This window comes from Anas platyrhynchos, chromosome 6 (assembly GCF_047663525.1).
Source record: "Anas platyrhynchos isolate ZD024472 breed Pekin duck chromosome 6, IASCAAS_PekinDuck_T2T, whole genome shotgun sequence".
In the NCBI taxonomy this organism is placed as follows: domain Eukaryota; kingdom Metazoa; phylum Chordata; class Aves; order Anseriformes; family Anatidae; genus Anas; species Anas platyrhynchos.
Genome location: NC_092592.1, coordinates 4,367,588 through 4,390,374, shown reverse-complemented (window position 1 = coordinate 4,390,374; position 22,787 = coordinate 4,367,588). Strand labels below are relative to the sequence as shown.

General features: G+C 41.8%; 1 protein-coding gene across 14 annotated transcripts in view; it reads right to left on the bottom strand.

Moving 5' to 3' along the window:
• Positions 1 to 582: 582 nt before the first annotated feature.
• The window catches only part of SGMS1 (sphingomyelin synthase 1), an 84,939-nt gene continuing 62,734 nt past the window's right edge, over positions 583 to 22,787 (bottom strand). For 10 of the 14 annotated variants that reach the window (XM_013097300.5, XM_072040278.1, XM_072040274.1 and 7 more), the window contains 5 exons: positions 15,468 to 16,310; positions 10,310 to 10,427; positions 6,307 to 6,460; positions 5,412 to 5,578; positions 583 to 3,080 (listed from right to left, as the gene is read on the bottom strand). In XM_013097300.5, the coding sequence (XP_012952754.1) occupies positions 2,901 to 3,080; positions 5,412 to 5,578; positions 6,307 to 6,460; positions 10,310 to 10,427; positions 15,468 to 16,090 (1,242 nt within the window). In that variant the 5' untranslated portion in view covers positions 16,091 to 16,310 and the 3' untranslated portion in view covers positions 583 to 2,900. Of the gene's footprint in view, positions 3,081 to 5,411; positions 5,579 to 6,306; positions 6,461 to 10,309; positions 10,428 to 15,467; positions 16,311 to 16,672; positions 16,693 to 17,740; positions 17,762 to 22,524; positions 22,610 to 22,787 lie in introns of those variants that run through there. The other 4 variants (XM_072040276.1, XM_005017314.6, XM_072040277.1 and 1 more) reach the window with 4 other exon arrangements.

Here is a 22,787-nt window from a genome sequence, read left to right as displayed (position 1 = left end):
TGCTCCTGGAAGTTGCCCAAGAAGCTCACCCCAGAAATACCCTGCTCCAGAGGGTGTTAGAAGCCTCCAGAACACCAGCAGCACCTCTTGGCTACACTCCTTCAGGGACTGAAGGCAGCAGCACCAGGGTACAAGCATCATACCTGAGGAACATGGGGGAAACACAGCTGGTATTCTGACGGTGGGAAATGTGAGATCCCCAATCATTACTGAAATGCTGAACAAGCAGCTGCACTCCACCACCCGCAATGTTAGCACCATCGCAAGCCATTGCCCACCTTAACCAGCTGGCGCTGCCGAGCAGATATTCACTGCTACTGACTAGAAGGAGAGGAGCAAGGCAGCACGAGCACCGCAGCCTGCAGTTAGCACTGATGCAGAATTTTGTCCTCTATCTATTCCCTTGGTCCCCTCCTCCAGACTTGGCAGTGACAAGAGCTATGCCGTATCGCTGAGCTTAATGTCACCGCCTGCCCAGGGATTCTCAAGACAGCATGCTTTGTTACAGCACAGCTCTTCTGTGAAAAAATGAAACCATGTTTAGCCAGGTCCATGCAGTAAGTCAGACACTACAATGCAGAATTCAGCAGATTCCATTTAATGTCATGTGCATATATCCATACATTTACTTATGTCAATGGTTTTGATGTGCGTGATGCCAGGTCTTGAAAAATCTACTCATTCTTTTACGTCTGGGAGCGTGAAGTCTCTCAAGCAATCATCTTTGGATGGGTTGGCTTTTTTAAACTCAGCTTTCAACCACATAGTTGCAAAGATAACAACTCTCAACTCAAGGCAAAGCATGCGGAGCTAATCCCTGAAATTCACAGACAGCTCTGCAAATACTGTTGCAAAGGGTTTTGCAAAGAAATGTGGGACATGAGGAAATCCCTCCCAGGGCAAAGTGGTAAGAAATGGGTTAGTCTTGTCTAACATCCCAAGCAACAGCAAGGCAAAGCAGCAGAACATGGGATTGATTCTTCAAGGAAGTCTTAGGCTGAGGCTGAGATACAGGGCAGAGAAGTAGAGAGAAATCATCAAAGAATAATTAAAAAAAAAAAAAAAAAGACACTTTCACCAATTTCACCATAATGTACTCACAGAAATTTGACTTTTTTTTTTTTTTTTAAGCAAAAGATTGGTAGCTCCTGGGGTTATGGGTGTTTACCCTGCAATTTGCTCCATCCCAGCAGTTTTAGGGTAGATTTTTCAAGCCCTGGTGATGGTTCCAAGGAAGGCTTCTCAGATCTGCTCCCAGCTCCCAAACGATCAGAATCTATTGCATAGCATTTACTTCAGATAAGGCACTGATTTGCCAAAGGTGAACAGCAATTCAAAATCAATGCAGTTTCCATACAGTCCAAATTTGATGGCCTACAGTGCAATAACATGTAAAATTAAAGGCAAAGTTAAGAAGCCCAACTTTAAATTTAAAATTAATATTAAGAAGATAAAGGAAACTACATTTTTCAAAAGCCTTTTTATTTTCCTTCACCATTGTTGTTTTACAATACAAATATCACCTTGTGAATACACAAAAACCCTACAGAAGATAACTCTGCTTCACGTAAAATACAGAATGGATATATATATATATATTTATATATATATTTTCTCTTCATCATTCTTAAAAAAAAACTATTTTGTTCTGCACATTGGCAAGATTAGGATAGAATACTTCCCCAGACATACAGTATGTATGGTAGGAGTGAAACTTATAATTACATGCAGTTTCTGCACAAATATTTTAAAGAAATAGAATATCTTTGTTGTTTTTCAACAACATCTCAATACGGGATGGAGAAACCACTCCTAGTTCACTCAGTGATCATTTGTAAAATTCTTAAAAAACAGGAATTCATGGCTGTTTTCTTTTTAAAATACAGCTACCAAGTAGACAATAAACTGATATATTTAGTATGATCTGCCCACAATGTGTGAACAAGATCTGACCCTTTTTATTTGGTTTTTCCCTAGACATGGCAATTTCAACATTATAAGCAAATTTCCAGTTTAATTTAGCTATAAATGCAAAAATTAGTAATTATACAGTATATATAATTCTGCTTTCATGGAATACTTTATTTTAAATAAAAACATTTAAGACTGCCTACTAACCATACAATCAAGACAAGAAAGGCACTAGAAACATAGACAAATCTTTCTCTCCCAAGAAGCATTTTCTTTAAATTTTAACTCTCTATTCTCTGACATGTAAAAATCTTTTTAAATTTAATTTTCATACACATTTTGAAAAATAAAGTTAGGAAATACTTAGAAAATCACTTTACAACCTTTTTTTTTTTTTGCACACTTTTTGACACAGTCACTGAAGATTCTACAAAATCAAGATTACCAAACCTCTCTGTGTCTATCATCTTATTTGTATCACGGTGCAACAGGTAGAAAGATTTCTTGATTTTACCCCAAGGCAGGTATTCAGAAACCTTCATATAGTCATTTGCTAGAAAATGGCTTACAGCCCAATCTTTGGGGCAAGAGATATGAAAAGTATGTTTTCCCAAGAAAATAATATGCACTATTCCCAGACGTGACTGGAAAGACCAGAACTTATGATAGAAAAGATTTCATTTATGCTCTCGCATCATATACAAAGGAACATGGTGATGGGTAATGAAAATCCCAAATCTATTAACAAGAAATGTATAACAGTGCATGATAAGTTAAATTTTCTTTATTGTTGTCCAACGCAGATCCTTTGGAGAGAAAAAAAAGATCACAGTGCTTACCAGGTAACTGAATAGATTAAGTCAAGGTAACTGTTAAAAGAAAGGGTTAGGGAGGGGTTGATTTTTTTTTTTTTATGGCATCTTCTTGTATGGAGTTCTTAGCACTTGGGACAGGTCCTTTTCCCCCCCATTTTGTCCACCAACACACTGTTATGTGTCATTCACCAGTCGGCTGTATTTCACCTGCCTGCCTCGATGCAGCACCGGCCAGGGGAAGGGCCAGTGGTAGGAGCGAGGTACAATTCCTTGGACATTCTTTTCGAAGTACTGGAAGGGCTTGTACCACCAGACCCTTGCAAGGAGGTTGGTTTGGGAAGCTTCTTTTAGCACCTGCAGAAAGATAATTAGGAAAAAAAAAAAAAGAATTACAAGAAAGCACACCACTTGCATGACTTCACTGCATGTTGATTCCTACCATACATCAGTGGCACTCTGCTTACAGATGTTTCCAAAAATCTCTTGGTATGTGTAGATACCTGCCAAACAAATCTACATGGACAAAGATCAAGAGGAGCGAAGATACTTTTCCACAGCCTTCCTGCACACATGACCAGCTGCTCCTAAGTGAGGTTCACCATCATTTCCAAGTCCTCAGCTGCTCAACAGCCTCATTGGAAAAAAGCGATGGGCAAGAAAGGTTAATCTCACCTCTCTGTTGGGAATGGAAAAGACCCACCCAAAGCACGGCTGTTTCCATAACTATGTTTGAAATTATCTGTAGCTCCAGAATCATTTGCAAGTCCACTTGTGTGCATTCAACCCATCCAGAGGAGGGAGCAAACCCTGCCCCAGCCTCCATATGCTCTCAAACCACATCCACCCATCCATTTCCTTCTCCTAGTAAATGCAAGCCACAGCTGAGACAAAAGGAGTAGGTGAGGAAGTCATGCAACTACCTCGCTGCACGTTTGTTATGACAGAACAGGGAAGAGCTGTATCAGCCCACTGGGAAGTGTAAACACAGGACTTGTATACCAAGCTTTCTTTCCATGTTATAAAGTCACATGTTAAAAAAAAAAATCTCTTTAACGCTGGGATTACTTCTACTTTCAATTTTAAGGTCAGTCACAAGCCACAGGCCTCTGCATGTGGAGCAGCACCAGGAAGAGGCACTAGGACAAAAAGGCACGACACTCCCAGGTAAGGAGCCAAGGATTGGCATTTCCCATCATCCCAGCAGATTAGGGAAGGAATGCTGAGCCATCTTCTGTGAGTCACACCATGCAGCAAAACAGGTACGTTTCTATACAAGAAGGCCAAGAGTTTTTCTGAAGCAAGTCCTCATTAGCACTCAGGGTAACTGGCTTCAGTAGCTTCCAGCTTGGAAACGTGGCCACTCAGCACTGCCATTCTGACAGCACAGGAGCAGATCTGAGGCATGGAACTCAGTCCAGTGCTGTATGACAACAAAGTTTAAACACAGACTGCTGTCAAACACAGCAGGTCCTGAACTGGCTGAACATTAAGCTGCATTCTTTGCAATCAGGCATTTGGAGGGAGAAATCTACAACAAGGCTTGACTGTGGGGTACAGCTTCAAGCAGAATCAAAGCCACAGGAATAATATATGACATGGTAGCTAGACGACCCTGGTATGAACTAAAAATCAGCACTGCCATAATATTAACCAACTTCCTACCATCACAGGAGGCTTTTATCAAGCATAATAAACTGGACTCATATGCCACAGACAAGCAAAATATCTTTTCCATGTTGTGTAGAAAAAAAAAATACTTGGACACTGATTTGTTTTTACAGACCTAAGAGAAGTTATCTTAAGTTTCTCTTAACCCACTACGTGTCCTCTCCACAGATAACAGAATTATGCATTTTTGCTCACATTCTCAGGCAATGGTAAGCTCATCTTTTCACTAGCTCATCCAGTTCACTGGCAGGAAAGTAAGAACAAAGAAAATGGCACAAGACTTCATTTAGACCTTTGTACCACCTACCGCTGCTCTCCGATCAAGTATTTCAGTGTTGTAAAAAACATACTTTGTTATCTCCCATCATGTGACATCTCCTCCTAAGCAGCTCCTTTGTTCTCAGTATTTCCCCCATCACCCCATTTTTCATGTCTTGTCAGGCACAGACCTTAGGACAGGAGCAGCCTGGGCTCTCACCCACCATCCTCCAAAATGAAAATATTTCTCTTGGTTAGGGGAGCAAACTTACCCACTTGGAAACACTATGAAAAACTGGTTCTTTTTTTGTGAAGCCTCATACTGTTCTTCAAGAGACCTATCACTCAAATAAAGGGCACGCACAACACAATACAAGGTATTCTGGTACCCAGGTAGCTTAAGGAAGTACCATTTCTAAATGGTTTGCTCTCATACAACAAAACCCGCTCTTCAACCCAAATTCAGAGAGACTTCAAAAAAATGAGGTTACACAGCCAAAGGAGGTAGGCCTGCTTGCCTGCCTGCAGGCACACCTTCAGGTATTTTTTGCAGTCGAGGCACAAGACGAACCCAACCAATGACACCTCTTCTTTCCTGCAAGCCCAAAGTGAAGGGGGAAGAGTAGGGTGCTTCACAAGAGATGGGTGCTTGTCCATTCCTACTTCTGCAGAAAGGCTCAAAGCAAAGCGTGGGTATTCACCCACTGCCATGCTACAGCAAGCAGGGCCATGTGGATCCAGAGACTGGGAGAAACTCACTTGCTGGTTGGCCATCGTGTGATACCACCAGAAAAGTCTTGTAGTGATGTAGTAAGCCACCACCACGTCCACAGTGTAGTGGTCATGAGCAAGGAGGATGCAGAACATCCCAACCATGCTGAGTGTCCAGCAAAGCCAGTGATACCACCAGAGTCGCCGTGGGGAATCTGTAAAGAAGCACAAGCAATGATTAATTCAAAGTGTAATGTTATTGGTGCTCAGGACTACTGCTGTAATTAGCAGAGTACACAACCTGCAATCCTGAATGGATAGTGTGATGCCAGCATTAAGATTAAGAGCAGGAATGCTGAGATCACAAAAGAAGCCTCATTCTTTTAGGGTGCGACTCTTCCCACGAGTACAATTTAATAAGATCCTTGGAAAATAGAAAGGTTATGAAATCTTTGAGAAAGAGGCCTGACGCATAAAAATCTAATGTATTCTGGTCTGTAACATCAACTGTTTTGTACTTCAATATTGACTCTATATAGCTGACAATCCATTCCTCCTGCCTTTCATAGGAGATAAATGTATGCTTCAATTCTTGCAAAATGAGCAACCTTGCACTTAGCATGGCATCTGTCTCTCTCTAAACAAGGAGATACATTGTTAAAGTACCATTCATCAGGCAGGATGCAGTGAAAGTATAAACTATATTTTAAAGAAATCAGTTTTGAAATAAAATGCGTAATTCAGTCACCTACATAGTAAAGCGTTTACCTTTGTCTCCAAAGTTTTCTTTTTCAGTAAGGCCTATGTCCTTGCAGTAGCGTTACTTTTCTTTAATTGAAAGGAGTGCATTTTTACTTTAATTGTATTTACTAATCACAATAATGCTTTAATAAGCAGATAATTGATACAAGAGGAAATTCACCATGAACAGTGACAAACTTACACTCTTTGATAAATAAGTATGTAAGAGTTAATATGACGGTGTGACCGCTGTACAGATAGTCGCCGCACATGTTGTGGGATCCTGTGATGGACAATCCTCCACCAGCAATCAGTTTCATTATCCTTCGCAGATGAGATTCCCAGTCTCCAAAAAGCTGGTGAAAGAGTGAAACACAAACATGCGGTAACCTATCAGCAGTAACTTTCCTAAATTTAAAGCATTGCAGTAGCCAGCAACTTTGTCTCTCTCTTATTCTCTCTTTTTGTGTTGCTTTTTATTCAGTAAATCCTACCACCTTTCCCAAAAGCCAGCAATATATTTCTAGAGGAAAAGAAAAAAAAAGACTGGAAATGAGACTTTTTTTCTTTTTTTTTTTTAAATGATCCTTTGTATGCATTATAGCAAGTCTTCATGTGAGTACAGGCTGCACACAGCTCCATTCATTTGTTTTGAGTATTATCTGATTTGAAGTATTCCCAAGATAGGGAATCGGAATCAAAGAAATTATTACAATTCCCTATAAATATAATCACCTGAAGGATTACTGTCTTCTCCTGCACTCACAGAATGGAACGAAGAAGGAAATATTATTTACGCATATAGATATTTATGAAAGTATGCACATATGAAAAAAAATTCCTTTACCTGGTCACTTTTGGTTGCGATGAAAAATATGGCATTTTTCAGTACAATACCAAATCAGAAGAAAGGTCCAAGAAGCGTTAAACTCCTGTCATTGCCTACACTCAAGAGTGCCATGCTAATGGTAAAACATGCAGCTGAGCAAAAATTGTTTTCTGTTATTCATAAATACTTATTACTGCTACCATGGCATAATCTTTATCTGAGGTCTTGCTGGCAGCCTTTGCTAATGTTCATGGCTGGGCAGGAAAATATTTTAGCAGGAATCTTCAAGCAGAGGTAATAGGTTCAGACTTTTTATTCATTATATTCTTGGGAGATGCCACATATGTGCAGTGAGGATCAAAATAAAGACTATTGGAAAACCTAGGAATTCTGTAATACAGTCTCAAAAATCCTGTTTCACAAAAAGAAAAGGGGTTAAAAGCATTCCCAGCTATAGTTAGAAATTTGTCATGTTCTTTAAACATCTGTTTTCCCTTCTGTTCAAGAGGAAAAGCACTTCAGATAAATCAAACTTTATTTAACTGATCTTGTTCATAACAACACAAGCCCTACAGATGATAATCCAACAGAAAATAAAATGAACTGCCCTAACCTGTACATCCAAATGTAACACCACATTTAACACACAAAATAGAGCATCTCACTTCAAAACCTATGGCATCCCCTGCCCTGCCTTGAAAAGCCTTCAAAGTCATTTCTTCCCACCTCACATTGCAAAAGAACCAGTAATGGTGTTTGTCAGCAGATGGTGCCAATTCTGCAAGGGCTTCCATTCACACGATCCACACAAGCATGAGGGACATTCCTCACACCTGAAGGACATGCTCTGAACGACCTCCAAACCAAGACCTTCTTACCCCTTTCCTTCCTACCAAGTGCCCTACAGGCAGTAGGCAGCATCCCCAGACCTTGCTTTTGATGCCTCCAGCTCTAACACCAGACCAACTATTAAACAAATCCACAAAAACACGTGCTGTGGGAAAGGCCCAACCAGGATGTGCTGAGCACCTCCGGGACCCAGAAGGAAGCAGGAACCATCTAAGCTCAAAGGAGGCAGCCAAATGGATCAGTGCACTCAGCATGCTGGATCCTTACCTCATTTTATTATCCACAGTAACCATTTAACAGCCAGATGAAAACACAGAACCCCCGACTGGCCATTGCAAGTATCTTCCTCCTTTGTTTTAAAGCTCCTTCTTGCTTTAAGAATGGGAAAATTGTACTTTTTGGACAGGTGTACACAAAGCTTTTGTAGCACTTAAATGTTTCCTGGTTGCAGTTCCTTACAAATCTTAAAAATGCTCCCAAAAACTGCTCTTCACAATCCCCTGCAGCTCAGTAAGGTGTTGAGAAGTTTTTTTCCCACCCATGTATTTATAGCTTTCAAAAAAGCCCAGCTGATCTTTTCAAGCAGGGCAACAGAAGGGCACAACATTGGCTTGTCTTTACATGAGTAATGAGAACAACTTGCCAATCCTGTAAATTTACAAAAATGGCAGATTTACTCACTTCGCACCCTGTGTGTTTTTTTAAGTCTCACAATAGCTGACTGATCAAATACAATGTTGACTCCTCTCCTCCTCACTTTTCTTTACAAAAGACTTAGGTCCCTCAAGAAGCCACATGTGGCTTGGCAAATCATCAAACAAACAATACAGCATGTTTGTTGGCTTTACTTCCCTGAGGAACCCAAGCATTTCAGCTTTGTTTGTCCTACAGGCTTGTATGTACCAGCAATCTTCATCAAAGTTGTGACAGCACGTGTTGAAAGCCAAATCACAATCTTGATTTATGACTTTGCTACCTGTCATCTAATTCACGGTTGTGCACACAAACCTGCTGAACTGTGTGTGCTGAAGATGTTTAGATGTTTCACACAAATTAGTCCCCATCCTTTCTCCTGTCTGTGCTGTAACTTAAGTAGAAGGGGCAAGGAAACGAACTGCTACGGCAAAAAACATGTGTCTAATACACAAACCTTGTTTCCTGTGTTTTCTTGTGGGAGAGATAGATCATGGAATCATTCAGGTTGGAAAAGACATCTCCATTTCCCCTCATCTCATCGCTTGCTGCTTGAGACAAGAGCCTGATCCCCACCTCACTATAACCTCCTTTAAAGTAACTATAATAAGGTCAATGAGGTCTCCTCCCCTGAGCCTCCTCTTCTCCCAGCTAAACACCCCCAGTGCCCTCAGCTGCTCCTCATAGGACTTGCGGACCAGGCCCTTCACCAGCTTTGTAGCTCTTCTCTGGACATGCTGCAGGGCCTCGATGTCCTGCTTGCAGTGAGGGGCCCAAAGCTGAACACAGCACTCGAGGTGTGGCCTCACCAGAGCAGAGTACAGGAGGACAATCACCTCCCTGGTCCTGCTGGCTGCACTATTCCTGACACAACCAGGATGCTGCTGGCCTTCTTGGCCACCTGGGCACACTGCTGGCACACGTTCAGGCGAGCATCGACCAACACCCTCAGGTCCTTTTCCTCTGCACAGCTTTCCAGCCACCCTGCCCCAAGCCTGTAGCACTGCATGCTGTTGTTGTGACTGAAGTGCAGGAGCTGCCACTTGGCCTTGCTGAACCTTGTACAGATGTCCTCAATCTGGCCTACCCAGATTCCTCTGCAGAGTCCTCCTACCCTCAAACAGATCAACAGTCCCACCTAACTTGGTGTCATCTGCAAACTTACTGAGGATACGACAACACTCCTTGTTTCATGAATTACATGTAATTACCCTTCAACACTGACTAAGAGAGACTTTCTAAACAACTCCAACGCAATAACTTGGTTTCAGTCATGGCTTTCTTAAGACCGTTTTATTTTTTGGGACAACAAACAGAGCGAGTTGAAGGAGGAGGGGGGCAAGTGTTTGCAATAACACAATTGCAATATATGCATAATTGTAAAATATGCAAACAGCAGCAAAGGGAAGAGTTTTTCATGTGAAACCGTCCTTAAAAAGTCTCTTTGGGTCAATTTCAAGTACAAATTGTAATCAGATTTGACACACTGAAGTGTTTAGAAATGTGTCGCATGTGGAACTTCTCCAGGTAGCAACCTTTGACCACTTCAATGGAGACAGAAAAATGCTGAACATACAAATCAGTTCCAACTGATAGCAAAATTACATAGATTTGCTCTTTTTGAAGGATGAAAATGCTTGCCCTGCCCAAAAGCAAACTGTCAGCACCTTAGCAAGGGAAACTGATGATCTGCAGATAGAAGTCTCCCTGTGATGCCAAGTCGGTGCTTCAAATTAGTAACAATCACTGCGAAAGGGCTGCTCACAGTTTTGGCAATAGTGGGACAAGGGGAAAACATGAAGATTAAAATAAAGAAAGGTAGCAAGAAGTTTACCTTTGGAGAACACTTGAAATGCATGCCAGGTACTGGGAGTGTCGTTACATACATTGTAATACACCGATACAAGTATAGTGTGCCAACTATACAGAAAAATCTTCTGCTAATTATAGACCTAGAAGAAAAAAAAAAAGAGGAAAAAGAAAAAGGAGGTTACTCAATGCAAATACAACATTAAAAGGTAAATAAAACACAAAAGCTAGATACTTTTCTCTTCTCGATGCTTTTGAAACTAATGACTGATTCATCTATACCAACTTGCACCTGTGGATACTGAATTCCTTTACAAATATTCCCACACTTTACAGGTCAGAAGTACACAAACAACTCAACTAACATTACCCATGAAGTTGATTACAGGAAATTTAAGGATTAGAATACAAAAGCCTGCTCAGATTTAGTGCTGAAGACATTAAAAGGGATTTCATGCCCCACACCCCTCCATTAACTTAGATTGGTCACTAATTTTCTATTCAAAGCAGGGGATAAAGTTACTGCCTTTCATCTTATAAAGAAAATATTGTAAGTTAATTTCTGCTGACACACACCCTTAAGTAATTAAAAAGGCTTGCTTTAGAAGAATTAGCTTGTATGACCCAAATGAAGGAGAACATATATTTCTTGAGCAGCATTAAGAGAGGAAGCAATTCACATCAGCAATAAAACATCCCAAATATGAATTTAGAGCTGCATTGGCCACAGGATAGGGTGTTTCCATAGGAAACCACCCTCCAGGCAAGCAGCTGTAGCTGCATGAGATTCCCTCAGGGATGGCTGCCAGTAAATTGCTGAATTCTGGGGTACCGTAGGGCAGTTCTGCAAAAACAGCGAGAGCACCCATTGTAAAGGGCTGCAAGTTTGACTTCGAAGTGACTGCCAGCCCCAAAACATGCTTACTGAGTTTCACTGCTACCTAACAAGTAAAACGTCACCAGGAAAGAACCATGGCAATTAAACCCCTTCCAGCACACCCATCAGGACAGAAAGCAAACTATATGTGTCTTGCATAGCTGTCAGCAAAGAGAAATCACCAAAGGCTTTATGAAACGGAGGCCATATCCAATTACAGCAGTTCATGAATTTAATCACTGCTGTGTCCTGCTGGCACAGGCCCTTTTTGTCTGGGTTGATTTTAAATCATTGTTATTTATACTTAGGATAATTTGGGTACTACAAGGTTTGTAATACAAGCTGCAAGTCCTGACATTCATTTGTTGCTATTTTAAAGCTTTTGCTATTAAAAAAAACAAAACAAAACAAAACATTTTTTTACTGAGCTGAGCTCTTTCAAAGCTGAAATTGCCTGTTTTTTATTTTTAATAGTTTTTGACAGAGTTATTAAACTGTAGTGCTCTACTCTCAGAGGAGTACAACTTTGCAGTGCCAGATCAATAACAACATGAATGCCTTAATTTATCAGAAAAGCTTCAGATATGTACAAGTGCATTTTGCACTTGAGTGCTCACTGCTATTGAGACAGAACATTTCAAGTGTCCTCCTCCCCCAGTGCAAACAGGAACACAACTGGGAGTTAAAAATTATACTTTATTAGTGTAGCTCCAAGGACTGAATCACAAAATCCCAGAATTATCTAGGTTGGAGAAAAGACCTTGAGTTGAAGGCACCATGGCCCCTGGGGCAGTGGTTTTCCCCTGTGGTTTAGGTGCAGTTTTTCTCTTGGAAGGGTGATCTGTTAAAGACCTCACATGGGTGCCTGGCTTTTATAGCAATACAGGAGCTTGCTTTTCTCTATACCCCCCTATGAAGACAAAAGGTGAGGTTGGGGAGTAAAGATTGAGCAGCACTGCATTCAAGAGACCAAAGAAGCGGCAGTGTTTTACTGAGCAATTAATGCTTTTAATTGACATTACCCATGAAAGTACTTGGTTTAAAGTTGAATCGTGTACTTTAGCTTAGGAAAGTCTGCATCAAAGTGCTTTGTACTGTAACTTAAAAAAATAAAATAAAATCTAAAAGACCTCATGTTTTTCTGCCAGCTAACAAGTGCACTCTCTAGGCTTATTACTGGATAGTTGTAATAAAGTTCCTCCAGGCCAGACTCCACCTCCCTCATGTGGGTAGCGAGTATGCAGCTTTTTCAATGCTGTGAGCATGCAGGCTGAATGAGATGTCAAACACTGCCGAACACCATCGCTGTGCTTCTCCTGAACCATCTGGGAATGCTTCCCAGAGAAGTTAGGACCTTGGCAGTGCTTGCAGACAGGCACCTTGCCTGGGCTCCTCGGGCTCCCTGCTGTGTCCGTGGAAAAAGGCTCAGGCAGCCCAGGGTCCCCAGACAAGCATCCAGCCTGCTCCTGATTTCTGGTGAAACCAGCCAAATACCCCTGCCATAAAGGCCATGGACAGTGCTCCGCATGGATCCTTGCATCACATATGGGTGCAATATGACAAGCAATAGGAGTTTCACTGCTTGACAAAGACAAGTGTTTCAGGAAAAGCCTGCAACAAGGAAACCGCCTCCTTTGGTTAAAGGTCCAACCCAGCCCCTGGCTGCAATTCAGCTCATGGACAATAATGCTTCTGGTTCATCAGCAATTCTGAACTTTCCCTCAGAGAGGGCCACAAATGGCAGTGCTCTCATCTGAGCAACCACCTGGCTTCACATCTCATCTTCAGATCTCCAACGGGTGGTGGCAATCGCCGTCCCTGACACCACTGGAGGTCAGAAAAGCAAAGAAGGTCTGTTTGGCTTAATGTCCCCCCTTTGTTCTTGAATTAAGTTCCAAAGGAAGGTGACGACCCACGCCACAAAAGTGATTCAGCTGTTTTAGAGCATTTTGTGGTTCACCAACCAAAGCCACAAGAGCAAGGTCCTCAGGAGAAAGCTGTGTCACTGTCCTGTTCCCACGAGCACCTCTCCTGTTTTTTCCTTCTGCTGCTTACTGACAGATCGCAGACCTGGATAGCTCCGCTCCTTTACAAGAAGAAAGGCCCCCAAAGCAGTGTGTGACCAGGAGACAACTGACTGGCACAGTCCAGGACTGATAACGAAAATGGAAAGCTCTGTGACTCCAACTTCCCTTTACACTAGAAGAAGAATGAGTGAACACATCAAAGCAAATGGAGGGAAAACCCTCCATACCTATCAATGATGCCATAAAACTTTGTAATCAAGTCAACCCATCCCCCACTGCTTTGAAATCTCCAAGGACCTTATGGATTCTGCTGTTCTTAATTCATCACTGTGTGTTTGATCCCTTGTACTGCCCGATTAACCTGACACTCCATTTTTGAGAGCACTTCCCCATGGCCTTCTCTGGGTGCTCCCCTTGGTTTTGAACATTTTATGCTCAGGGACGCCAAGTCTACGGCTCCCCTTTTCATCGCAAGCAACTGGACCAGAGCATGGAGGAGAGCTCAGCACTGCAGCTACTGACGTAGGATCTGATACAGAAGCTGATAAAGCCATAAACAGAACAAGAGAGCACACCAGGGTAGAGTCTTCCTCCTATAAATGTGTGCACGTTAAAAAAAAAAAGTTTCACAGTTTCTATAATAAAAAATAAATGGACTAAAATAACCATTCTAGAAACTTTCCTTTAAGGAATACCATGTTTTTAAAAAAAAAAAAATATTGAAATTTCAGCTGAGAAAATACATTAACTAGTATAAAGCAACAGAAAAGGCGAAAAAAAATCTCAGGACCAATTTATGTTTTCATCGCTCGCTCCATATATTAATGACCTTTGTATTTCATAAAGTAAGGCTTTTTTTTTTTTTTTTGTTAGGAAGTGCTCATACACAGTGCATCAGTGAAAAGACACAAAGCAAAAGCTGTGTCTCAACACTATCTGGATTAGCTCACCAGAATGAGTATTTCACAGTGTCTCATGGATTACTTAAACATTTAGCTATGGAAATCTGCAACTATATTGGATAAAGGTATCTGCCCTAGCTTAGCAATTCTCTCCTTTCAGACTGTAACCTTAGCAAGCTGGTAAACAACCTGATCACATTTAAGTTTTAAAGTTTTTCTCCATTACAAGAGTGAGTAGCATCTGGCTTTACTTTTTTTTTTTGAAAAAGGGCAATCTAAAATTCTACGGCCATTACAAAGTCCTGTAAACCAAAGGATCTTATATTGAACATGGTGACGCCCAAGTTATATGCCTTCCAATTATTTTTTCAAATATAGGAGCCACATTAAAGAGTCAGGGAACAGGTAAAGAAAGAGATCCTGCATTAGCAGAGGAGAAAAGAGCCCTTTGGGTTAAGGCACTGGGGCTTGTGTCTGGTTTTTGAAAGCAGAAGTGGCTTGCCACTTCATACTGCTTCAAGCCACTTGACTTTGAACACTTCACAGTCATAGCAGCACAAGGATTTATACCAGACCACTCATGGTAAGGCAGCCCAAGGTGCGGATTTACAGCACTTTAAAAATACCAAATTAAGCATCAGCATGCACATCCACCCTGTAGAGAATAAAAAGGTAAGTGCCTTGCACTGGCAGGCAAATTTACCATTGCAATTCTGACCAGGTATGAGCATGCACCCAGATAACCTCGTAAATTCATTGTGTATCTACACTTTTGTGTACTTTATGATTAGCTTTCAGCATACTCTGTTCGTGATGTTACCTGTCCCACTTAATGTCAAGCAGAAAATGTACTTCAAAACTTTTTATGCAACACTGCTTAGGTGCACAGATTAAACCACCACCTGCTGTTTTTGTCCAAGAGTACTGTAAATTTAGGGTAGGATCTTAGGATCTCATCAGGCAAACTACAGTAAGACTAAATCCATTCTCAATCAGTTCACAGCTGATGAGTTATGTCAGCATGAGTTGTCCTCATTCTTATTTAGACAGAACAGTCAACTGAGTTAAGAACATCATTACATACAATTCAAGGTTTTTCACATGTGAAAAGGGCTTGAGTTAACTGTGCAGGCAAGCAAGACCAGCACTGTTCCTTCGTTTCTGATGTGGCAGTTGGACTGAACTCCCCAGTTTAGCACAATAAGCCCATACAAACTGCAGACAGAGCCCATGGCATGGCGTCTATTTCAGTCTGGAATACCAAAATCAGCAATATCACAAGAAACTTCATTTTACTTGGATGTAAAACAGTGTCTGACCTCCAAAAGCTGTCACGAGTATGTACACAAGCACTTGGTTTCTGAAGGTTTTACTTACTTGTATTTTAACAGCAGCCACTGAACAAACCACAGTCCTACAAGGATCATGCCATTAATTTCACAAATAGAAAAGGCCCATTGCACCCGATCAAAACGATCAAAAAATGCATCTGGTAAGGGAGGCTGCACCTCCTTGGGAGGCACTCTTTCATGAACAACTGAGATAGTCACTGTGGTAAAGATGAAACAAAAAAGTGCATAAATAAAAGCCAGGAAAGTCTTCCCCCATTCCATGGGATACTGTGAGCGCTCTGGCTCTGGCATGGGGATCTTTATCATCTCCTTCTTATACCCATTTGGCACCCCGTTCAGCTTCATTTTACTACTAAAGCCGTTTTCATGTGTGGTGTTCCTCATGCTGACAGGGATGTGCCCATTGATGTGCCCATTTTTGTGAGCCTCGATGTGATGAGCCATTTTTAAGGTCTCAATCATGTGCAATAGTCGCTGTCCACTGTCGGAAGACACCCGGGAGAGAGGTGTCTTCTTGAAATCCTCCTCTGTCAGGTTGATCAAATCCTGCCCAGTGAAGCTCTTCAATGGCTCACAATACTCCGGCACAGCATTTTCTGTTAGCCAATTTGTCACCTCTTCGGGCGACCACAACAGCACTTCTTTCATCTCGCCAGACAGCTGGAGCGCAGTCTCACATTGATTTTAAATTGGGCAGCAGTCACTGTGACTCCAGTGCATCAGAAAGCTCTTCCTTGGCTTCATCGTGTCTGAGGAAGCAGTTTGGCAAGAGACAAGTCTCTGTCTCTAACCATCTGATGTGAGCACCCAGGCACCGTGAAAAGTGCAGGAAATGGTTCACTTCATATTCGTGTTGGCATTCTTCTTCCTAGGGAGGAAGGGGGAAAAATGTAATTAAGAGAGTATTTACCAAAAGTTTGCATTTCATGTTCGAAGACAAAATTTCTGCAAAATAACCAGACTCAGGCCTGGAAAAGATTAATCAAATTGAGTGCTAGCACTTGTATACACCCCATCCCTTCTGAGCTTGCTACAGGCTACTCAAGAGCAATAACAATTTTGTATTAAGAACACTGCTTTGCAACTGTGGGAAGGACTCCTTTTTGTTCCCTATTTGTGAAGTTTTCTATTACTGTTCAGTTCTGGTCCATAACCAGTACCCAACCCTCTCTTAAAATTGTAATACTAACAGATTTAAGGATTTACAGAGCAAATGGTCATGTCACAAACCTTCTTTTCCCCCACCACCCAGTGGTATCTTATCAAACGCACTGTGCCTAGTTACTGAATGATATGCCTGGTTTCTGTTCTGCAAGGAAAAAAAAAAAGTCTAGTTTACCACACCAAACGTTTTACTTACAAGTCAGCAACAAAAAATAATGTATATAAAACAAAGCTATATGGTCTGAAAAAGTATCAGAAGGAAAATCAATGCCCAAACAGGCTATGCTGAAAATAAACAGAAGCATTTAAGTTTGCAGAGATGTTCAGCAGCTCTTCAAGGTAAATGTTATGGTTTCCATGGTACACTGCTAGAATTCAGATGTCTGCTGTAAGCTACAAATTAAATAACAGAAAAATAGCGGATGAAAAGCTTGACAAGTAGGCCCATGTGAACTGAATGAGGTTCAACAAGTGCAGGGTGCTGCACCTGGGTTGGGGCAATCCCTGAAACGAGTACAGACTGGGAGAAGAACTCACCGAGAGCAGCCCTGTAGAGAAAGAGTTGGGAGTTTTAGTGGACAAAAAGCTCAACATGAGCCAGCAGTGCACGTTTGCAGCCCAGAGGGGCGCCTGTGGGAGGGGAGATTTAGATTAGATGCTAGGAGGAAATTCTTCCCTCAGAGGGTGGTGAGGCACTGGCAAAGGTTGCCCGGAGAGGTTGTGGATGCCCCATCCCTGGAGGTGTTTAAGGCCAGGTTGAACAAGGCCCTGAGCAACCTGATCTAGTGGGTGGTGTTTCTGCCTATGGCAGGGGCTTGGAACCAGAGGCCTCTGAGGTTCCTCCCAACCCGAGCTCTACGACTCTATGAGAAATGAAAGTGAAACTGCAAGAGGGGGGGAGGAGGAGGTACTGGAAAAAAAGGAACTGTAAAAACCTTCTGCATCCAGTTAATTAGGAAAAATTAGAAGAAGCTTGGAAAAGCTGTTCAATTACAACATTTACAGCAAAATAGATGTTACTTGCTAGAATCTCTTACTGCATTTCTACGACATGGGCAGCAAAATCCTCAGCACGATGCAACAATGACGCAGCAGGGTATACCAACAGCAAACACCCAGAAGTGAAATACTTACACAAAACACAGTCCCCTCCAGAGCAGAGAAAAAAACATTGAGTACTCCTATCACCAGCTTGCCATCCCACTGACAAGCCTGCCAGGCTTCCTTCCCAACTATTTGATTTTGCTCCCATTTTATCGGAGTCTCTCCTGCAGAAGACCATGGTATCATAAACACCAAGTGACCTAAAGAAAGTAACGGCACAGGAAAAAGCTGCTTTGCATTTCCCGAAGTCATATTGTGCCTTTATCAGCCTGAAGAGTATTTTTAGCTTCTTACAAACTACAGAAGTATGTTTGTGTTTTGTCACATGGAACAGTGCTTCCACTCAGGGAAAACAAAATGATCTATAATACTGGCAAGATTTGAATATAAAAGGTGCAAAACAGATACAGACCTATGTTCCTTTGCAAAACTTGACTATGCAGCATATAAACATATTTTTTTGACCTACTCGTCTAAATTAAGCAAGAAACATATATATTTTTTAACCTTCTCTATGGAATCACCTAGGTGTGGTGATTAATAGAAGAAAAAGCTTTGGACAAAGGGCTCGTAACACTTTGGGTACACCACCTCTAACTTAGTGCTCATGCCAGGCATGCACACGAAATACATGAAGCAAACAGGGATGAAGATAAATATTCTCCATTGCGAATACCATGCTATTTTAAAACATAGGAAGAAAGGATACAGGTCTGTTTTCCTTCTTTCATTTTACAGTGGGATGGTACCGAGAAAGGCCTTTAGACACAGATCACTTCATTATTCAAGTTGTGTTTAGCAAATCGGTGTTTAGTTACAGAGCTCTGAACATGGAAAACCAGGATTGATTGAATTATGCATGTTAACCCACATTACCAACTCTGACAAGGCTTTCACCAAAGGAGTAGATTTTTTAGTAGATCCATTGCACCAGTCTGCGATGTACTCGATGTACTCGCATTATTGCGGGGCACACGAAACCCTGGATCCAGTACCAGCTGCAGCACGAAGCTCAAGCATGAACCCATACCCTTACTCCCTGCCACTATCACCTTTTTGATGTCCATGATATTTCTGTCTCAGGTGATGTACCAGTAATTCACAGGGAATCTGCGTCTATACAGAGAGCATGTCACTTTCATAAAATGCATGTACTCTTTTACATGTGTCCTGGGACTGATAACCTGGCTGAAATCCATGAATGTAGCACCAGAAAATGCTCTGCATCAAACTCACAGCTCATACTGACAGACTTTTCTATAGCAGTCCAGGTGCTTGCTGTTTTTGAGGGGGGCATCATTTATGTGACACTCTTGATATGGCAGTAAGAGCCTAGGTTACTCATGTTTGAATCCAGTTATAACACCTTGGCTCTGTCCTGCAGCTGGACGTCATTTCCCTGTGCCACTGAACAGCTACATCAACTGCCTCTGCAAGTTTTGCTTTACAAATTCAGCATGGATTTGGGGTGTTGAAGCACGCTGCACACACCACAAGGTGGGGCAATATTAAGGCTTATTAATTTTGAAAGCTGGCGGGACTGCAATCTAGTTTCCCAAACACTCAGAAAGCTACAAAGAAGGAAAGAGCATCTTGAACTATTATCATCCTTACACATGGCTTTTCTGTCCAGCCCTTGTCAACACATTGCAAGCCTTCTGCTTGCTAAAGGATCCCTCACATGATGATTACAATGCAAAAGAACCGTATTTATCACTGCTCAAGAAAATGCAGCCAACCTTCAAATTACATCTCATTACTTATTATACATTCATCTCTTCTCACCTGGGCAGAACCAGTAGATTTTTAGATGATTTCTACATGGAGTCTAAAAATTAAAATCTGTTGCCAGCTGTAAATGCTGCCCTGATACTAGAACAAAAAACATAATATGCTCCTATGATACCTGGCCTGGCAGCTTTATGAGAAATAGGAAAATGTGTAAATGTGTGAGCCTTGCAGTAAAACTGTGGGACTTTGCAATATTGTTTAAAAAAAAAAATAACGAAAACACCACACAATCAGTTCAGAAACCTGTATATGCTTTATTCTTTAAGCTCACCATCAATACTGCCTTTAAGAGATACCATGCAGAAGAATAAAGATTGCTCAAATCCTTTGTTTGTGTCGTTATAGAGTGTAAAAGCATTTTTCCTAAGAGGCTTCACTGGCTGTAAAAATGAAGAATCCTATCTCATATACACACAGACATACACTTTCATCCCTGTTAGAAATCTGGGTCTCACCCTCTGCAGACAGACACTGACAGCATCGGGCTCCACAAGGAGTGAAGGAGCAGAAATCCTCAGACCTCACAAATGATGGTTCTGGGAGCACAAGTTCAGCACCCGCTGGGTGTGATCCCAGCCTGCTGCTGTCACATCATGGGTGAGTAAATCACCACCAAGCACCTTCCGTGAAGTTGGAGTAATTGATACTCACAGGAGGAAGGCTGAGAGGAAAGAAAATACTCTGCTGAGGATGCAGACCACGGACTCATTTTGAAAGTTAAAACAAGGAAGAACAGCTAAAAGTTCTAATCAATGTTTATTATTCAAGCCTTCATTTCATAGCTTGCCTAACAGAGGAGGAGGAAGAAAAAAAGCTTCTTTACCAACAATTCCCAGCTTGTCACATCAAAAATACCTCCCATTTTCAATCATGCATTCTGAAAGCTCGATCAGATGAGGTTTGCAGAAGCAGCTCAGGAGACTAACAGCTATCCCCACTGCTTCCACATAATGTTTTTCCTGTCCACAGAAGGTGCAGATGGGCATCGGCCCTGCAGGGCCACGTCAAAGGGCTCAGGCTTGCAAGATGACCGGCACACACCCGCGCCTTCCCAGCTCTGACATGGGCCATGAGCTCAGGCCAGGCAACTAAAATGCTCCTTGCATCTGCAGCAGATCTGCTTCAATAAGGAGCCTGTACCTGATAACAAATTATAAATAAGAATGATTATCATAATAACGCTGATTGCATCGTAATAATAATGACACGGGACAAAACCAGTCTTCTCAAAACACTCATCACAAGACTGAGCAAGATGAAGTAACTCGAGCAAGGTCTCTAGTCCCCACCTTCTCATGTTTACACAACTTTTCCTCCATATTCCCAGTGAATATTGAAGTCCTAACTCAAAAGCTTCAGATCCTTTTCCAATTTCACGACCGGTAGCACTGCAAGTGAAGTATCTCCCCCCACCGCTTCAACCTGGCTACACAGAGGTTGCAGTACCATAACCGTGGCTATGCCAGGTTGCACAAGTATTTGAGAGAGGACTGGGAAACCTCACAGAATAAGATCCCTTATCTTTTGCATGGTTTTTAGGAGATGCAGTTGAGCATTAGAGTTGAACTGGAAGTTCAACTGATGCAGTTGAACTGGTAAGTACCCACCTCTTCGATTAAAGAGCAGGATCTTCCTGCAATCAAATCAGCAGCTGACTATACCTCTGTACTTGACCTGGTGGCCAAGGTGCAGAAGAACCCGCAATTTTCTGCCTCTAGGTCTGGTTGGAGAATAACTAAGCACTCACGTTGGGTGTCACAATTTCAATTTTAGTTTCAAAGCCTGCCAGTTGACTGCTGAGTAAGTGACGGACATCCCTGGGAAGGCAGACTTTGTGGGGGATGGCTGCATGGTCCAGAGAGCAGTCGTCTCCTTCCCAAAGCTGGCTTGCTCCCTATTACCTCTAAACTGGCAGCACAAAAAAAATATTTCTCATCGTTAACACTGATGAGATGAAAACAGCAAAAAAAAGACCAACAGTTGTTCATCCCTGATTCCCTCCTGAAGTCCTCTGAAACCCAAATGAAGAAAGCTCTGGGTGGAAGTAGGTAGGGAAAAGGAAATAGCAGTATTTACAGGAAGGGAGGGATGGTGTTGGAAAAGGTGAAGCTAGATCAGTCTTCCCAAATGAAATCATGCCTTCCTCATGTTTGCACAGTGCTTTTATTCTTTAAGTGAGGACCTTTGCTGCCAAGGCAACAGTCACTATAGAAATCAGTGAAATAACCAGCCATTTCAGAAACTGCAACTAGCTCCAAGGAGCCGAGATTTTCAAATCCTTTCACATGCAGTAGGTGCATTTTAGCTGCAAAACTGTGTATCATCCCTAAGCATCTCTAAAAAGTTGAAATGATAAAGCCTTTAGCAAAAAGCATTGTTAAAACAAGCTATGTCTGGGGATAAGTAAGCGCTACGTGAAGACAAAATAATGAAACATTTTCTGTTGAAAAATAATACTGAGATACACATTGATGATATTTGCACACAAGCAAGCAGGAGAAAATCAAGTGCTGTAATGACTGAAGTTTTAATGCTTTAGAAAGCAACACATAGGTGAAATCCAAAAAAACACCAGCAGGCAGAAGTTACACAGACACCAAATAATCCAGATGAAAGTTGGGATCTCTCATCCTGAAGCTTCACAGCACAACACAAACTGTTCGTAACAGCAGGGTGTGAGTCACGTCTGCAGTCACCTCTCTACAGGAATTTTGTCACCACTGACAACAGCGCTCCCACACCTCCGTAACTGGATGTCCTGTACCTGCGAAGTGCCTCTGAATGCCAATCTGCAAAGAAAAATTTATGTCTGCCACAAATTATGCGCTGGATATCACTAAGAAGAGCTCTCAAACAATGTGCTGAATTGTCTCCCTCTTTCTGAGATGTCCTTGCCCCCAAACCAGAGTGTGCCCCCTGCATGAAGCTACAATACCGACAAGCAAGAGACTTTTGGCATTTTAGAATGTTACAATAAAATTGGCTTTGTGCTGTAAATACAAATATTTGCTGATAGGAGATACCTGTAAATATAAAATGAAGGCACAGAAGGGTACACGAGTTTCACAGAGCTCTAAGGTTTCCAAGGTCAGTCCCAGATGGAAAACACTGTAATTTAAAAAAGCAGAGCAATAAAAATTCACTTACAGGCAGAGATCTCAGCATAACAGCTCCAAACTCAACCCCAGAGCTCAGCAGCAAGGATCTCAAAACAAATGTAGTGGTGCTGAATCCCAATAACCAAACAACTTATCTTCAGGTAAGAAACACTGCTAGTGAATATCTT